The following is a 17,844-nucleotide window of genomic DNA, read 5'->3' as shown; positions in this document are numbered from 1 at the left end:
AAAATTGGGTATTTAGATAAAATTTTGGGTATTTTTCAGTTCATCGTGTCAGATTTTGAATAAGATTTTAAATTTTTAGGTATTTGAATTTTTTTGGTATTTGTTTAGAGTTTCAAATATTTTTCGTGTTTCGGATATTTTTTAGATTTTTCATATATTTTAAATTTTTTTAGGATCTTAAATACCCGAACAGATGTGGACTCATTACGTCCATATCAGATCCAACAACCTTTTGATATAGATTTTTAACGTTATTGTACAAAAACATGGTTGATGAAATATTTTTCTGAGTAAAGGTATCATAAGAAATAATATTAAGATCTGTTAAAAATATTTAAAATATTATATGTTTAGAATGATTAATGTATTATCAGAGAAATAATAAATAGTTATACATAACTCCAAAAACTTTTTTATATTAGATTTTTTTAAACTCTTTCCTTTTTAATAGTATTGATTCGTTTTAAGTGAAAACTATATAAAAGTATAATATCTAAACAAATAATTTTAAAAATCTTGAATAATCAATACTGATATTATAAAGTCAGGTTAGCTTTAATAGAACCAATGAATTTTTTCATTTTTGTGAAGATAACATGATTATTCAGAAAAATTATTTTTAAATATGAAAATATTATCAAACTATAGACGGTTGAAAGTTTAGTATATGATATATGATTTTAGTGGGAAAGTTTATATATGATATGATTACTTTATTATAAACGAAATAGGAAGTTAGAATGTACACATATATGTCTTGTAATTTATCTTGCTTTAAATCATATATTATATGATAAAAGTGATAATATAAAACATTAGTTTCAATGCTTTTACGATTAAAAATTAAAATGATAAATATAGTAATAGTAATGTTTAAGATTTATGAGTGAGATTTAAATAAATAAAAGAATTGACTAAATTATTGTTAGAAAAATATATAGTAACATATTGTTAGTATAAATTTAAGGAAAGACAAAAAAATAATGAATTAAATGAAAGGGTCCAAATAACTTTTATATGTAGATTTTTTTAGACTCCTTCCCTTTTAATAGTATTACTATTGATTATAGAGTGGGGTTTGAGATGCTCTATCATTAGAACCTCGAGAACAAAGACCAGATCCTAAAACAATAAAATATATATTTAATAAATATCAACCAATTTTAATAATATATGGACTTTTATTGAAAATCTCTACCATTTTTAATTCAAACCGAAGATGTATTATTATATTTTGCATCTTTTTTCTTTTCTTTTGCCAACCATTTAAAGCAGTATAGCACGCTTGATAATAGCAGAAAATTCATTGTATTTATTTTTTATTTGGGTTGTTATAGATAATAGAGAATATTTTTACAAATAAGACTTTTATATGCATTTATATTTCAAACTATCCATAAACAAACTAATATTGTTGAACCGGAACTAATACTGTGTTGTCATTGACTTGACTTAGTGCTGATATTCAAATAATTAGAATAAACGAAAACATTTAAAAAACCGAAGAAAATAGTTGAAATTCGGCTTGTGTATATGTGAATATATATTTTTGTTTATAAGCTTAATAGTTGGATACAAATTCAAGCAACCGTTGAATTGTTTTACCATTAAACTTGTCCACCAAAGCTTAATTGATTAGTTGACTAAAGAATCTCAGATTGATTAGTTGACTAAAGAATCTCAGATTGGTTTTTGACCGTCATTAACGATGTGTTTTCTTGTAGTGTGTGAACCAACAACATATGTTTTTATTTCCAATATAATTGCAAATCCCTGACTATAAGCGAGCATGAAACATGTGTTAAGCGCAGACATGATACTTCTTTACTATTCTGTGATACACAGTTGTTAAAATTATCGTCGTCAAAAAAAAAGTTGTTAAAATTATCATAACGAAAAAAACTCTTTGTAAAATTTGTTAATTAGGATCTGTTTCTGTAACCTAGAATCACCGTACCGGCCGATGTAACCTCCTATTTGCCCATTTGGGATGAAATTAATGTATAACATTTATTTAAACAAATTGTAATTAGAAGCAGATAATATTTTTTAGGACGTATCATGTTTGTTTATTAGTTAAACTATACGTGTTATGTTCAGGTAATACAGCGGCCACAAATTTCTCATTAAGTGACGTGCGAAGGTGGAAACTTAATTAACATCATTTTCAGGATTTTCTGTTTTTTTTTCTTACATGTTAATAAAACCGAAAAAATTTCAACATATCATCATCATATATACCTTCTGTTCCTACTGCATTGCTGTTTTATTCCTAAAAATGGGTTTTTTTGTTATCTGTGTTACTTACTATGTAATAGTTGATGTTGGTACATATTATTATTTTAGGGAATATTATTGAGAATATTTAAAATTTCTGAAATATGATTAGCTCATCATTATGGAAAGTGTTTTAGCGAGAGAAAATAATATTTACAAACGAATATTATTTCAATTTTAATATGTTCAAAAACTCTATAATTATATTTTACTATAAATAAATACTTTGTTACCAAAAAGATGTTAAACTACAAAACCTATCCATGGAGCTAACTTTTTTGTTTATTTTGTTTGAGGTAGCTTAGAAAAATTGATTTGGAGGGAGTGTTTTCTTAGAGCATTTCTAAAAATACTATCTATTTTAGAATTTCCAAAATTCTATATTTGAAGTTTCAAGATGTCCTTTTTCAAAAGTAAAACTTCAAATTTAACATCAAAATTATATATTTGTAATTTACACTATAGTCTTTATATTTGTCATACTTAATATAAATCCATAAAACTTTTATAAATAACTAGCACATATATAAAAATATTATAATAATATTAATTAATAAAATTTTACATTAAAATATAAAATTATAAATAGAAATAAATAATTAAATATTAAAATATAAGCAAAATACCAAATTATTCCATAAAGTTATTTCTATAATGCTCTATCTCCGGTTATACAAAATTTGTTTGAAAAATAATTTAGTTATACAAAATTTGTTTGGACAATAATTTGGGAATATCTCCTTAGTGGTGGTAAAAATGAAAAGTGGTACCATGAAAGTGGTAAACATGTAATTTCCCCCAATAATTTAGAGGTTCTGGAGCAAATTTACTAGATTACTAGTGTTGTTATAATATTTAAATTTTTGTAATAGTTATGTTTTCATGTATCTTTTTAAAAAAAAATTATTAAGTTTCTTTTGTAATATTCTTGTTGTCTAATTCTAGTTTTAAAATATAAATCTTATTTTAATTTTTTTCTTAAATTTTAAAAAAATTTGTGTAAAATTTGAATTTATAAAATTAAATTTGAAATATTTATGATATACAAAAGTTTTAAAGATTAAAATGATAAATGAAAAAATACTTAAGAATCATAAATATGATGTATAATTAATTATAAAGACTAAAATGCAAATAAAAGATGAATCTTCAAATTTAAAGTTTTGAGTAATGAAACTTCAAATATGCAGTTTTTTTCTTAAAACTCTAAATTTGAAGTTTTGAAATTCCTATTTGGAAATCAAAAGATTCTATATTTGAAATTATATAATTTTTTTTGAGATGCTCTTAGGAAAAAAAGCGTCTGCTCAATTGGTTAACTGAGGGATAAAATGCCTTAACAACCAGTTGGCGACTACCCAAAGTCTTCCTTGTAACGGAAACCCGGTAAAAACACATTTCAACCATCCAATTTTATATGAGATGAGGAAGAATAATTATTCCCAGCAATTAAATAAAGAGAATGACATAGGAAAGAATAATTATCACAACAATAAAAACGGAAGAGATTTGAGCTGTCTGATAGGCCGATTCCATGTCCGAAGTCTATGGAGGTTGTGTAATAAATAATAAAATTTAAAAAATTAAATTGAAATGATGCAAAATAAAATTAATAAGGTAGATGTGTCGGACGCGAGGTTGGTGAAAGTGACCAAAAACATAAGACTTGGACGAGAAATTTTCTTTTGTAGACGCTAGAGGAAGATAACGGCTTCGTGGCCATGGACTTCATAGTCCATACTAATAAATGTTTATTTCAGTTTTTTTATTTTATTTGTGTGTGTTTTAAACTAAAAATATATTTTATTTTTTGTTGTGTGTTTTAAATAAATTTTCTTTTTTTCTTCTTCTTTAATTTGATCTATTTATTGAGTTTCAATTTTTCGTAGACCGGAGCAGCCAACACAAATCTTTTGAGGAGAATCAATGTGAGCCACTGAATTCAAGAACCCAAAACAGAATCATGGCCAGAACTCTTAAACCAATCAAAGTTTCAACTAAAAATCTCATCGTTTTTCATGTTCAAGTTTCGCCGGGAGAAGTCTGCTCCTTTAGAAAATATTAATTTTACATAACATGAGTCTCGTCTTACAAAAATGCACGAGTTTTGGAATCCATAATCTTTTTAAAAAACTTATCACTCAAATTCAGCAAAATACAGAAGAGAAGCAAGAAAACATAACAATTACACCATGGTAATAATAAGTCCTTCCTTCTCAAAAAGCTCACACGGCCAATGAGGGGTGACTTGTATATATATGAAATCAAACGATCATCCGGCAACACTTTTTGCTTTCTCAAACGCTTCTTTATTACACTTTGGTTCCTCAAACAAAGTCTAACCTAGTTTAATATTTATACTACTGAACGGAAAAACACAGCATTGCATATATTTGTCCAAAGCACTGTTTGATCGGAAAACGGTAATAAAAGGATGTGGGTTTAACGAAGACGTTTTATTATGGTCGGAGGAGACGTTCAATCGGTTACAAGAGATGTAAAGAGAATGCGACAGAAGAGAAGCCGGCAACTCGAAGAGCTACCGGAAAAGTACAAATAACGGCAAGATGAAGCAAAGGTGAAAACCCTAATCTAGCCGCCAAGTGTTAGTCAGATGATTTCGGATCCCCTTCTCGTTTCTCTTCCTTCCCCTTATATAGTCCTCTGATGTGTCGTTCTTGACCTAGCTTAAGTCGTCTTCGTGGGCCTTCCTTATTGGGCCGAGAGGCCCGCATCCATCCGAGCGGTCGCTGAGCCGGATGCCTCTTGGTCGGCGTCGCTCGACTCGAGATACTGTAGAGACAAGCCGAGTAACCAACCGAATTAAGCCGATTATTCGAGCCATCGCTTTCCTTGGTCTGGGCCAGGCCTTCTATTCTTTGGGCCTTGCGGGATGATTAAATCCATCCTCTACAGTAAGTCCCCCCAGTCCATCGGTGAGCGGAGAGTCGACAAGCTCATGATGGATTCTGGAACTCGAAGGTTCGAAAGAATAGTAGTCCTGTCGGGAGTTTGAAACGATGGGTTGACGAGTCGCGGGAAGGCTGCGGTAGTGCCTTCTCTCGGGGTCGTTGAGTCTCAGGCTCCCAGATTTTGATCGGCAAATCCCGGCTAATTCACCGGTTTAATCGATCTTAGGATAACCGTTTGGTTAATTAAGATAAGAAGCCGGAAAGTCGCGGGAGTCGATGGGGTTTTTTGGGGGAAATTCGAGGCCCGTTTAGGCCCATTTAGGTTTAATAATGACACCTCGAACCTTTCCTCTTTTTCCCTTCACGAGTGTCTCGGGGAGTTGAAACGCCGCGAGGGTCCGCTGGGTATTTAGGGGGAATTTCGAGGCCCATTTAGGCCCGAATAGACCTAATGATGATGCCTCGAACTCCTCCCTCTCTTCTCCTTATAAATACGTGGATCCCCTTTCATTTCTTCAAGTTTCCTCCGCGATCAAAGGTACTTTCTCTCTCCTTCCTTTATCTCTCTAAGTGTTGTAACCTTCATTCGACGCGATCTCCACTATGTCATCGGTTCCGAGATTATCGAGGCGACAAAAAGGGAAATCGGTCGCGGCGACATCGACGCCGGCAAGGAATCCCGACGGAGGTCGTCTCGGGGATCTGGAATCTGCCCACCATGCGGCGATGATGGACACCGCCAATTTATCTCGTTCCCAAAGGCTTCTGGTCGCAGATGCTACGAGGCTTGCGAGGGAAGGGAATGAGAACGTCGCTGTTAGCGACGCGACGGATTGCGCGAGAGACGGGCAGAGCGGGGCGACGCCTGTCGACTCGGTTACTTTGAGAGCTCGCCCTATGGAGGGCGATCCTCCTGAGAATGACGATCCCGAAGCTGAGTTAGTCCCAACGACCTTCTATCCTGACGGGATTTTCGAGGAGCTTCCGAGGCTTCTACCCAACTTGCTTCGCCCTGCCTTCGTGGCTGGTCAAGACTGGGAGGGTGTAGAAGAGACTAAATCTACCCCGAGGAGCGTGAAGAAGGTTCTTCGATCCAAGGGCGCTACGGGCGTAACTTTCCTTATCCCCACGAAAGAGCAGAGACCTTGGTCTCCTCCGATCGGATATCAGACGGTATACGAGTCTTACTTCCAGGAGGACACTCGCTGTTGGTTCCCGATCCCGCGACTGATCACTGCGTACGCTAGGCGGCGAGACATCGCGATTAGCCAACTGTTGAACGGCTCGTTGCGACTGGCCGTCACCTTATCGATTTTAGCGGAGCAGATCGATATGCCGATGAGCGTCAGATCTTTCGAGGAGATGACCTCGATAACCGATATGAAGGACGGAACCTACTCGGTGAAAATGCGACCAAACTGTAATGTATGCGCCGGTCATCCGAACAAGACGCAGAATTGGCAGCGCTCTTACTTCTTTCTTAAATCCGACGTCTCGGCTTTCGAGGAGCCTCCTCAGGAGGACTATCGGGTTCTTTGGAATCGATCCTGTGGTAGAGTACCTTGTCGCGAACTACGTCTGACTTTGTTGTTCCTAATGAGATTCTCCTTTTCTTTTGTTCGCAGTTGGCCATCCTACGTCTCCCGTCTATCCCGAAGATTTCTTGAAGAGCGTTCAAGCCGTCGCTTTGCTTAGAATCTACCGTTGGTCTGAGATCACCGTCGAGAAGACCTACGAGCTTAAAGATCGGATTGCTCGAAGTGCGTTCTCTCGCCGTTTCTTGTATATATATTTTTTTTGGCCGTATGGCTTGCTTGTCGCGTGCTAACCTCTCTGCCTTGTGTTTTCAGGAGGGTGGAGGTCAGATCTTCCAACAGTTCTTCCTATTCGCGCGAAGAGGCTGGAAATTTTTCCGAGAGATATCCAGAAACAAGTCAACGAGGCAAAGAGAATGGGAACTCTTCCAGACTTGAGCGCGATGCTTGCCGTTCAACTAGGACTGACTAGCGGGGGCGGGCCCTCGACGGCTGTCCCTCGCGCTAGCGAGGTTCCTCCTTCCGGTGCTGCGAGTGCGAAGAAAAGTAGGAAGAGGAAGAGGGGTGTCTCGGGAGCCGAGGAGAACGCCGAGGAGGCGAGCGGCGTCCCCCCTTCCGGTGATCTTCAGAAGAAGAAGAAGAAGAGGAAGAAGACCAAGAGGTCTGTTGAGGCTCAATCGGAGGGCCCCGAGGAGCCGACTGGTACTGAGGAGGAAGACGAAGAAACTCGGCCTGAAGAGGAGGTTTCTGAGGCCGAAGTCTCGAGAGAGCGAGATGATGCGAGGGAAGCAGATGGATCTGAGGCTTCCCTTAACGCCGCCATCCCGGATGGTTCCGACGAAGATAGTGGTGAGTCGCCGCTTTTGGTGAGAAGGCACAACGACGAGATCGACGATGACGTGCGATCTCCTGTTCTGACGCTTCCTAGCGAGGAGACTCCGGCTATCACTGGGGCGGGGGCCGTTCAGACCGGCACGTCTCCTCGCGGCTCTGCTATCTTAAGGAGGGCTCCCGGGATTAACTTTCCGGATAAGGTCTCTTTCCACTACGAAGGGCCGGCCCCTCTGGCGTACGTTCCCGAGAAGTGCGGGGAGCTTCTTCGTCAGCTTAGAGGGAGGGCAAAATCCCTTCCTGCCGTGAGGGACCTCATCTTCGGGGATGAATACGAGGAGGCTGCGAGGGCAAAGCTGCTGGTAAACACTTCGACCTCTTCCCCTTCTTGTTGCATTACTTGTTGTCTCTTTCTCTTTCTCTTATGATTTTCATCTTCTTGTTCGTCTAGGGAGACGGCGCGATGAACGTCGTGATTGATAAGTACGACACTGCCCTGAAAGGAGTCTCGACTGAACTTGAGCTGGCCAAGAAGGAACACGCGGAGAAGGAGGAAGCTTCTGCTCGTCAGCTGAGTACATCAAAGGCTAACGTCGAGAGGCTCAACGGGATGGTCACTCGTGCGATGGCTCGAAGGGACGAACTCAAGGCCGACTTGGTGGCATCTCGCGGGATTATCCATGAACTCGAGCAGAAGAACGCTGAGCTCGAGGGCGAGAAAGCTTCGCTCGCTGCATCTCATGAAAGAGAGATGAAGCGCCTTAGAGATTCCAGGATCTTGGAAGTGACAAAGGAACGAGGAAGGGTTGAGGCCGAGATGTCTGCAAAGGCTAACCGTCGCTTCGCCAGGATTCGCTCCCGAGAGGAACGTCGAAGCCTTTACGACAAGGCTCGGTTGCTTCATAGCCAAGCTTTTGGGACCAGAAAATGCCTCGAAGCCTTGAAGAGGGCTGGGAGCGACATCCTGCAAGCCACGATCGATCTTTTCGCGGAGCAAGAGAAAAAATACGAGCAGGAGGCCGAGGAGCTCAAGGTTGGTGAGATACCCGAGGTGGATCTCACGCTTTCTCCTCTTATATTGGATTCCCAGTTTGTGGATGCTCGTATTTTGGCGAGTCTTGATCCCTACGGGTCCAATGCCGGTCTGATCGACCCAGAGACCGCAGCAAATCTTGTTACTCCGCCCTCTGATCCAATCGACGGGCGCCGCGACGAGCCGACGCCTTTTGTAGAGGGTTCTTCGGCTGCGTTTGAGGGGGAGACGCCTAATCGGGGGACCAATGCTGCTGAAGACGGTGGTCCTGTCCTCGTGCTCTCGGATACTTCGGCTGAAGGGTCTCGTCGAGGTAATGAGGAGGTTGCTCGCGAGTCGAGTGTCAGGGCTTCGGAGCTTTCTGCCCTCAACGATCGTGAGAGCGACCGAGAGGATTAGCGTCTCTTGTATGTTGTTTTCTTTTGAGTCTTATATGACTCATTGTTGTAGTTTTTTTTTTGAACCTTTGCCCTCGAGGCTTTTGTTTTGCTGTTTTCTCGCTATCTCGAACTCTTTTGGTGATTTGGACTGATTTACTTTAGATTTGTCTATCAAAATCGTGACTTCTCAAGATTTGAAGTGACTCTGCTTGTTCGGTGTAAATGTTGTTCGAGATGTCGAATCATTATAATTTTAAACTTGTTATGACTTTGTCTCGATTGACCTCTTTGAGTCGCGACCGTTTGCCATTTTGAGTTTAAATTGTTAATTAAGAGTTTTCGACTTTGACGGTTCCGAGTCGATCCCAATGTAATTTTCAAGCGTTTGGTTGGCCAGACCTTACTTAGTTAATTATAGGATGAATCGGAGTCATTGTCTCGGCCGTGTTGGTTTAGGTCGCAACGCGGTCGATCCCGTGAATACATGTCTGATCAGGACGTATTCAATCGTGGGATGCGAGTGCCGATACGTTTGTTCGAGGAGCCGGGGCGTGCTCGAGTAGGCATCGCTTAAGTGATCGTCTGCTTCGGAGATCGATTCCTCGGGGAGGGTTTTTATATTTTTTTTTATTTCGGCTGGACCCTTTTTCTTTGGGCTGCCTACGTATCCCTTTGCGGGAATCAAGCCATTCGTAGTTCTTAGATTGCGAGTGAAAGTGGCCTTTGTGGCGCATTCACTCGATTTTTTTTTTTTTTTTTTTTTTTTTTTTTTTTTTTGGGTAAAAGCGGCCTTTATGGCGCTTTTACTCGATTAGTAGATTGCGAGTGAAAGTGGCCTTTGTGGCGCATTCACTCGGGTTTGTGTTTCCAGGCTAAGGGTGGAAAAGGCGGAGATGTTTGGAGTTCCAGGCTCTCGGTACTGCTTCGCCTGTCGAAGTCTCGAGGCGGTATACTCCTGGCTTGATGACTTCGACTATCTTGTATGGTCCCTCCCAGTTGGCTCCGAGCTTGCCGGCCTTCCACTCCTTAGTGTTTTCGAAGACCTTTCTTAAGACGAGGTTGCCCATTTCGAGAGGGCGCGACTTGACCTTTTTGTTGTAATAGCTCTCGATTTGATGCTGGTAATTCTGGATGCGGAGTAGCGCTTGGTCGCGCTTTTCCTCGATATCGTCGAGTGCATCTAGGAGCATGTCGCGGTTGATTTCAGCGTTCTGTGGCATTCGCGACCGGCGTAGGCTCGTCACGTTCACTTCTGCGGGAGCCATCGCCTCGATGCCGTAGGCCATTGAGAAGGGCGTAGTTTTCGTCGCTCCGCGAGGAGTGGTTCTATGGGACCACAGGACACCATCTAGTTCGTCTGCCCAGCATCCTTTCTTTAAGTCGAGTCGTTTCTTCAGACCGTCGATGATGGTCTTGTTCGTCGATTCGGCTTGACCATTACTTTGCGGGTTTCTCGGCGTCGACATGTTGAGTCGTATGCGCCATCTGTCGCAGAAGCCCTTGAAGTGATGCGAGATGAATTGCGAACCATTGTCCGTGATTATCTCGTATGGGAGCCCGTGTCGGCAGATTATGTTCTTCCAGACGAAGTGTTGTACCTCCTTGTCGGTTATGCTGGCATAGGCTTCGGCTTCAACCCATTTGGTGAAGTAGTCAGTGAGGACCAGGATGAACTTCTTTTGTCGAGATGCCGGCATTGGACCAATGATGTCCATTCCCCATCTCATAAATGGATATGGAGCAGTCAAGGTGTGGAGAAACTCCGTTGGGCTGTGTATGGTTTTGGCGTGGCGCTGGCACTTATCGCACTTGCGCGCGTATGTCTCGCAATCGGCATTCATGGTTGGCCAGTAGAATCCGAGGTTTTTAACTTTTAGTGCGAGAGCTCGCCCGCCCGAGTGGTTGCCTGCTGCTCCTTCGTGTGTCTCGGCCATGACGAGTCTCGTCTCGTCGCCGGCGATACATTTGAGTAGTACCTTTGATGCAGTCCATCGGTGTAGTTCTCCGTCTAGGACGACGTAGTGCGTGCTGCGTCTTTTCAGTCGCCGGGCATCCCATTTTTCGACGGGCAGTAAACCCTCCGCGAGGTAATCGATGAGTTCCTTGCGCCAATCTGTTGAGTGATCATCTGGCGAGGGGGATTCTACTTCGTCAATGTCCATCGCGTCGTTGATCGCTGCTATAATCGCGGCCTGTTCTGCCTTCGTATCGATGCTCGGTTTCTCGATTTTATGGATCGGGATTGTCCTTTTGACCTGGTCGTGTAACTTGCTTCCCAGAGCGGCGAGGGCGTCGGCACAAACATTTTCTCCGCGAGGAACCTTCGTGAGTTCGAAGAACTCGAAGTCTCGCGTGAGGTCTTGGACGAGTTTGAGGTAGGCGTCCATCCTGTCGTTGCGGACGTCGTAATCACCGAGGTACTGGCTTACGACGAGTTGAGAATCGCAGTAAGCGCTGATTCGCTTTGCTTTCACCGCCTTGGCGAGACGGAGCCCCGCGATGAGGGATTCGTACTCAGCTTCGTTGTTTGATGCCGCGAAGCCGAAGCTGAACGACTGCCGGATTAGTTCTCCTGTTGGTGATTGCAATTGCACTCCTGCTCCTGATCCTTTACTCGTGGATGACCCGTCGACGTGGAGGATCCAGTTTACGTTTGGTAGGATGAGGTCTTGTTCCAGTTCTGGCGTCAATTCGATCAAGAAGTCGGCAAGGACTTGTGACTTTGCTGCTGTTCGATTTTTGTAAACGATATCATGTTCGCTTAGCTCCATCGCCCATTTGGTCAACCGTCCCGATTGGTTGGTATTCTGCAGAACCGTTCTGAGTGGTTGGTTGGACAGTACTTCGATCGTGTGCGACTGGAAGTAGGGTCGCAATTTTCTTGCCGAGGTGACGACGGCCAGGGCCATTTTTTCTAGTGTTGGATATCTCGTCTCGGGCTCCGTCATTCTTTTACTTGTGTAAAAGATTGGTTTTTGTTCTCCCCTGTCTTCTCGAATTAATACGCTGCTGACGGCGGAGGATGTAACGGCGATGTAGAGAGACAGTGTGTCGCCGGCTTCTGGCTTTGATAGAACGGGTGGGGTCGTGAGATAATGCTTGAGTTGATTGAACGCCTCCTCGCATTTTTCATCCCAGAGGAACCTTTTGTTTCCCCTTAGTAGCTCGTAGAAGGGAAGACACTTGTCGGTCGATCGCGAGATGAACCTGTTGAGAGCTGCGATGCGTCCCGTTAGTCGCTGCACTTCGCGGCTGTTTTTCGGGCTTGGAAGGTCGAGAATCGCTGAGATCTGCTTGGGGTTGGCTTCTATTCCTCGCTGAGTAACGATGTAGCCGAGGAATTCTCCGGAAGTGACACCGAAGGTACATTTGGCCGGGTTGAGCTTCATCCCATAGTCGTTCAAGATCTTGAAGCAGTCGCGCAAGTTATTGAGGTGGTCGTCGGCCTTGAGTGATTTGACTAGCATATCGTCGATATACACTTCCATGGTATTGCCAAGTTGGTCAGCGAACATTCGATTAACGAGTCGCTGGTAGGTCGCACCGGCGTTCTTTAGCCCGAAGGGCATCACCTTGTAGCAATAGGTCCCTCTGTCGGTGATGAATGCCGTCTTCTCGCGATCGTCGGGATGCATCAGGATCTGGTTGTAGCCTGAGAAAGCGTCCATGAAGGTTAAGAGTTCGTTGCCAGCGGTTGACTCGACGAGACGATCGATGTGAGGGAGTGGGTAACTATCCTTTGGGCACGCCTTGTTGAGGTCCGTGAAATCGACGCATATGCGCCATTTGCCGTTCTTCTTCTTGACGACGACCGGGTTGGCTAACCACTCGGGGTATCGGACTTCTGTAATAAAACCCGCGTCGAGGAGCCTGTCGACTTCGTCGTTCACTGCTTTAGATCTTTCCGGACCGAGTTTGCGTCGCTTCTGTCGGATGGGTTTGAACGTGGGGTCGACGTGCAGTTCATGGGATGTAACTGCGGGGTCGATCCCCTTCATGTCGGAGGTTTTCCAGGCGAACGTTGAAGCGTTGTCTTTAATGAAAGAGATGATCTTTGAACATAAGTCGTCGGACAGGTATACGCCCACTCGGATGATTTTTGTTGGGTCGGATTCATCAATTGCGACTTCTCGAACTTCCTCTTTCTGGGGGTATATCTTGTGGAGCGGTTTGCTGACGGAGTTGACGAGGGAAGCCTGTTGCTGCATCTTTACAGTTGCAATCAGCAGTTCTCTCGCGGCTTGTTGATCTCCCCGTATCGTCTGTGTTTTTCCGTCTTTGCCGGGAAACTTGACGCATTGATGGTACGTCGAGGGAACGGCTTTCATGGAATGCAACCATGGTGTTCCGAGGATGGCATTGTATGGTGCTTTGGCTCGGATGACGGAGAACTTGACGGTACGGGTTATACCACCTGCGTATACTGGGAGACGAATTGTTCCGATCATTTGCTCCGAGGCTCCGTTGAAGCCGGTGAGTGTGCGAGAGGAAGGCTTCATATCTCTTAAATCGACTCCCATTTTATCGAGTGTGTCGCGGAAGATGAGATCGACTGAGCTGCCTGTATCGATAAGTACTTTCGCGACTAGGCACTCTCCGATGTCGAGATCGACGAGGAGGGGGTCGTTGTGCGGCATGTGGATACCCTTGGTATCTAGTGCCGAAAAAGTGATCTGGTGATCATTTTCGACTGGAAGTGGCCACTTCTTGGAAGTGGTGGCTTGTCGCTTATAGTCTTTGACGGCTCGAACTGAATCGCCGCAAGGAGGCGATCCTCCCATTATGACGCTAATGTTTGGCGTGCGGGTAGCTCGCAATGATTCGAGTTGCTTCCTTAAATCGTCGGTTGTGTTCTCGAACTGAGGAGCTTCCGCGGGCTTTTTCTTTTTTGACTCGAGACGTCGTCGCAGATCGGACTTCTTCGAACGGTTTAGTTGGATTCGCAGGTCATCGGCCTTTGAATTGAGCTGGTCGCGAAGGTCGCCGTCTTCACCTATTCTCCTGGCGCTAAATTTTGAGATGGTTGTGCGGAGGTCGGCGCTTCCCACGTGTTCGTTTGTAGCGCTCTTTCGCTTCAATAGTGCGCGCAGGTCTTTATCTGTTGTCGGGGAAGTGAGAGATTGCTCGACTTTGCTGTTCAGTTTGTCGCGTAAATCTGATTGCATTGTCGAGGAGTCGTCGTCAGAAGAGTCACAAGGGCGAGAGAGTATGACTTCCACTCGTCGCCGGCGACGCGGATGTTCGTCTTCTGATGAGTCGTTGGCGGGGCCGACGTTGTTGACAGTAGTGCGCTCAGGGCTCGCTCTTTCCTCGCTAGGGGCCGTGTTCTGCTGAGACTTCTGTGCCTTCTTCTCCTTGTTCTTACTCCAACTTTTGGTGTTTTTCGGTGTCGTTGGAGAGGTGGGCATTTGAATTGTCCCGTTGGTAATTCCGTCGAAAAATTGCCCGATGAGGACTTTGCACTCTTTCGTATCATGGGAATCCCTTTTGTGGTAGAGGCACCATTTCTTTGGCTCCTCAGAGTTTGAACTCGCTGGTTCGGACGACTTTGTTTGCTTCGAGGCGGAGTCTCGATCCCAGTGGTTCCAGGCTTTCTCTCGCGTGACGGCTGCTGTCTTTGGCGATTCCTCGTCGTCGACCGAGCTAACGTAGCCTCGCTTCTGAGTGGTGTTTCCACCGGAGGAGTGCTGGCGGGGCTCAGGGCGGGTGTCGTTTGTTCGGGCGGGTCGCTGTTTCGCTGCTGCTTCTTTTGCAAACTTTGCTCTTGTGTCTTCTTCCATGCGGATGAAGTTGTTTGAGCGAGCGATGGCGTCAGACACAGATTTCGTCGGGTATCGGTAGAGATCCTGACGGAATGTGGAGTCAACGTGCAAGGTATTCATCAGAGACTCGACAGCGATAGGATCAGGAATATCAACTTTCGAGACGATAGCCTTGAACTTTTCCATGAAGTCGCGGAGGCTTTGGCCGCTGGTATGAGTGAGGTTCCACAGGTCGGACACGGTCGTTTCTTGGTTGGTGAACATGATATAATTCTTCAGGAAGGCCGTCGAGAGGTCGTGGAAACAATCGACGGAGTTTTCTCTGAGGCCTGTGAACCAAGTAAGGGCCGGTCCCTCTAGGGTTTCGACAAAGAGTTGGCAAAAGCCGGCGTCTTTGTCTTCGTCGGTCAGATTTGCGCGTCGCATCGCTATGTTGAAGGACGTAACATGAGTAGAAGGGTCGGAGAGACCCTTGAAGGTTGGAAGACGAAGTTTCTCCATCTTCTGGAGCCGTACGCCGGTGACCCTTTGCGTGAAGGGTGTGCGAAGAGATTCCGCGAGTACGTGCTCGATTTGGGGCGCCGAGGTCGTCACCTGGTGGATCTTTGAGTTGATGTCGAGGACCGACTGTTTCAACGCGGCTAGCTCGCTTGCGGTGTCTGCGTTGATGTCGTTACCGGCGCTCTGGTTGCTGTTACCGACGCTCTGGTAATTGTTATCCCGCGCAGGTGCTATGTTGGTGGTTCGTTCAGTGGCGAACAGGTGTCGACGGTACTGCGCCGTTGAAGCTTCGGCGTTTGCAGCGATAGGGGCGAGTATTTTTGCTATCGCTGTGATTTGGTCGACCGCCGCCTTCTGCGCCGCTTCTTGCAGGGCGAGGCGTGCCAGGATGGTTTCCATGGACGCAGGAGGGGGTAGCGGAGTTACTGGTGTAGGCGTAGGTGTTACCTCGGGAGCCGGCATCACCTCGAGGGCTTCGCGCTCCTCGCCAGACGAAGAACTGTCGTTGCTGACAACCATAGTACTAACGTTACTTTGCTAAAAATGCCCCACGGTGGGCGCCAACTGTTTGATCGGAAAACGGTAATAAAAGGATGTGGGTTTAACGAAGACGTTTTATTATGGTCGGAGGAGACGTTCAATCGGTTACAAGAGATGTAAAGAGAATGCGACAGAAGAGAAGCCGGCAACTCGAAGAGCTACCGGAAAAGTACAAATAACGGCAAGATGAAGCAAAGGTGAAAACCCTAATCTAGCCGCCAAGTGTTAGTCAGATGATTTCGGATCCCCTTCTCGTTTCTCTTCCTTCCCCTTATATAGTCCTCTGATGTGTCGTTCTTGACCTAGCTTAAGTCGTCTTCGTGGGCCTTCCTTATTGGGCCGAGAGGCCCGCATCCATCCGAGCGGTCGCTGAGCCGGATGCCTCTTGGTCGGCGTCGCTCGACTCGAGATACTGTAGAGACAAGCCGAGTAACCAACCGAATTAAGCCGATTATTCGAGCCATCGCTTTCCTTGGTCTGGGCCAGGCCTTCTATTCTTTGGGCCTTGCGGGATGATTAAATCCATCCTCTACAAGCACTGATTCCTTTTTTTTTATATACGAAAGCGATCATTAGCTAGTTTTGTTTCTGAAAAATTAATATCGATTGGATTTGCATAAGAGTGGTTTTGTCGCAACACTACAAACGATTCCAAAGCCCACGTGCCTTAAACTCGTCTTGATCCTTTTACACTTTCTACTGGTCTCTTAATCGTCCACTGATTAGTGGTTATTTTAGTACAGTATAAATATGAGTTTAAGTTTAGAGAAATTGCATCTAGTAGTTAAGAAAAAAACCAAAATTCAGAAAATGACTAAAATCTCATTCTCTCTCCCATTCTTTCTTCCTATCTCTCTCTACTCCCTCTCTTAAAAACTAATTTTAGTTTTTTTTGTTATTTCACAAATAACCCCTTAAGTTTACGATGATAATCTTTTTATTTTTCTTTTCTTTTTACAATGTATATTTTGGAACTAGTCTTCTTGTTATTGAAACGAGCCCTCGTTCATGGAAATAATCATGTGGCTGCAAGTCTGGCTTATTATATAATCCACAAAAAAGTCTATATCCATATAGAAGGGGGCATTTTATTTAATGGACTTCTAATGGGCCATTGTTTATCTGTATGTCTGATTTGCTCAATTTCGTTTAAACGGCCATATATACTCTCTATAAAACTACACTTATTTTATGTTTGGTCTGTTCTTCCCCTGTAATGGTGCTTCCACACACAGTTGCATCATTTGTAGTTTTGAAGAATGTGTCATAACTATATTCCAAGTAATTTTAGCGGTTCTCTTAAGTACATAATTATAAAAGTACTTTAAAAAGTGTGGACAAAAGTAAAATGAAAACTGAGCACATTTTCTATAAAATAAAGCTTCACACAGCTAAGTATGATGTCTTTGTCATTTTGGTATTTTTGAGTGTTATTTGTTTTGAACTTTCACATTAATTTGACGTTGGTGAAATGCTTAATTGCTTATGTCCATAACGTTTTGTATCTTTAGTGTTTTCCAAAGAGGGGTCTACTATGTACTTATTAAGTCTGAGACAAGTGTACTCCCTACTCTTTTCGGTGTCATTTATTTTTACACAAAATAAATCACGCAAAATAATATGATTTTAGTAGTATTAGGACTAAATTGAAATCTAATTATTCGTTTTCTCTTTTACACTAGTTTGTGTAGAATGTTACTTTTGCACTAGAAGAAGTTTAAATTTTTTAATTTTGCAATTACATTGTGTGTTATGTTTAGCAGTTTCCACGATAGTATATATTTCTAAACTACTTTGATATTTTTTAGTTTTTTTTTGAAAAGAAGGAATATGTTTAGATATATAGGAACCGGAGCTTTGTAGTTATCGGTTAAAAGAATAAATAAGAGAAGAGGCCGCTTTTCACGTGTTTCTCGACCACAAATGTATTCTGAAACAAAAGGTTCAGTGAACTTTGTTTTGTCTCTCGAGGAACCAACTTCGGGCCCCGCTCGTTCTGTATGCGTGTACATACTAGCTACCACATGACTGACCCTCACAGACATTCATACTTGTATTTTCCAGTATTAACTC

The 17,844-nt window shown here is 43.3% G+C and overlaps 1 protein-coding gene across 1 annotated transcript; it reads left to right on the top strand.

Moving 5' to 3' along the window:
- The first annotated feature begins 6,987 nt into the window (after window positions 1–6,987).
- LOC125576173 (meiosis-specific protein ASY2-like) lies at window positions 6,988–8,987 on the top strand. The gene is made up of 2 exons (XM_048735583.1): window positions 6,988–7,917; window positions 8,007–8,987. The coding sequence occupies exons 1-2, from the start codon at window positions 7,141–7,143 to the stop codon at window positions 8,985–8,987; spliced, it is 1,758 nt and encodes a 585-aa protein (XP_048591540.1). The 5' UTR covers window positions 6,988–7,140.
- Window positions 8,988–17,844: the final 8,857 nt, after the last annotated feature.

The sequence above is a fragment of the Brassica napus genome, chromosome A7 (genome assembly GCF_020379485.1).
Source record: "Brassica napus cultivar Da-Ae chromosome A7, Da-Ae, whole genome shotgun sequence".
Classification (NCBI taxonomy): Eukaryota; Viridiplantae; Streptophyta; class Magnoliopsida; order Brassicales; family Brassicaceae; genus Brassica; species Brassica napus.
This window is presented reverse-complemented; position numbering and strand designations above follow the sequence as displayed.

Coding starts and splice junctions, on each gene's coding strand:
- LOC125576173 (XM_048735583.1), top strand. CDS start 7,141: ATGGGAACTCTTCCAGACTTGAGCGCGATGCTTGCCGTTCAACTAGGA. Junction 7,918..8,006: donor CTGCGAGGGCAAAGCTGCTG/GTAAACACTTCG, acceptor TTGTTCGTCTAG/GGAGACGGCGCGATGAACGT.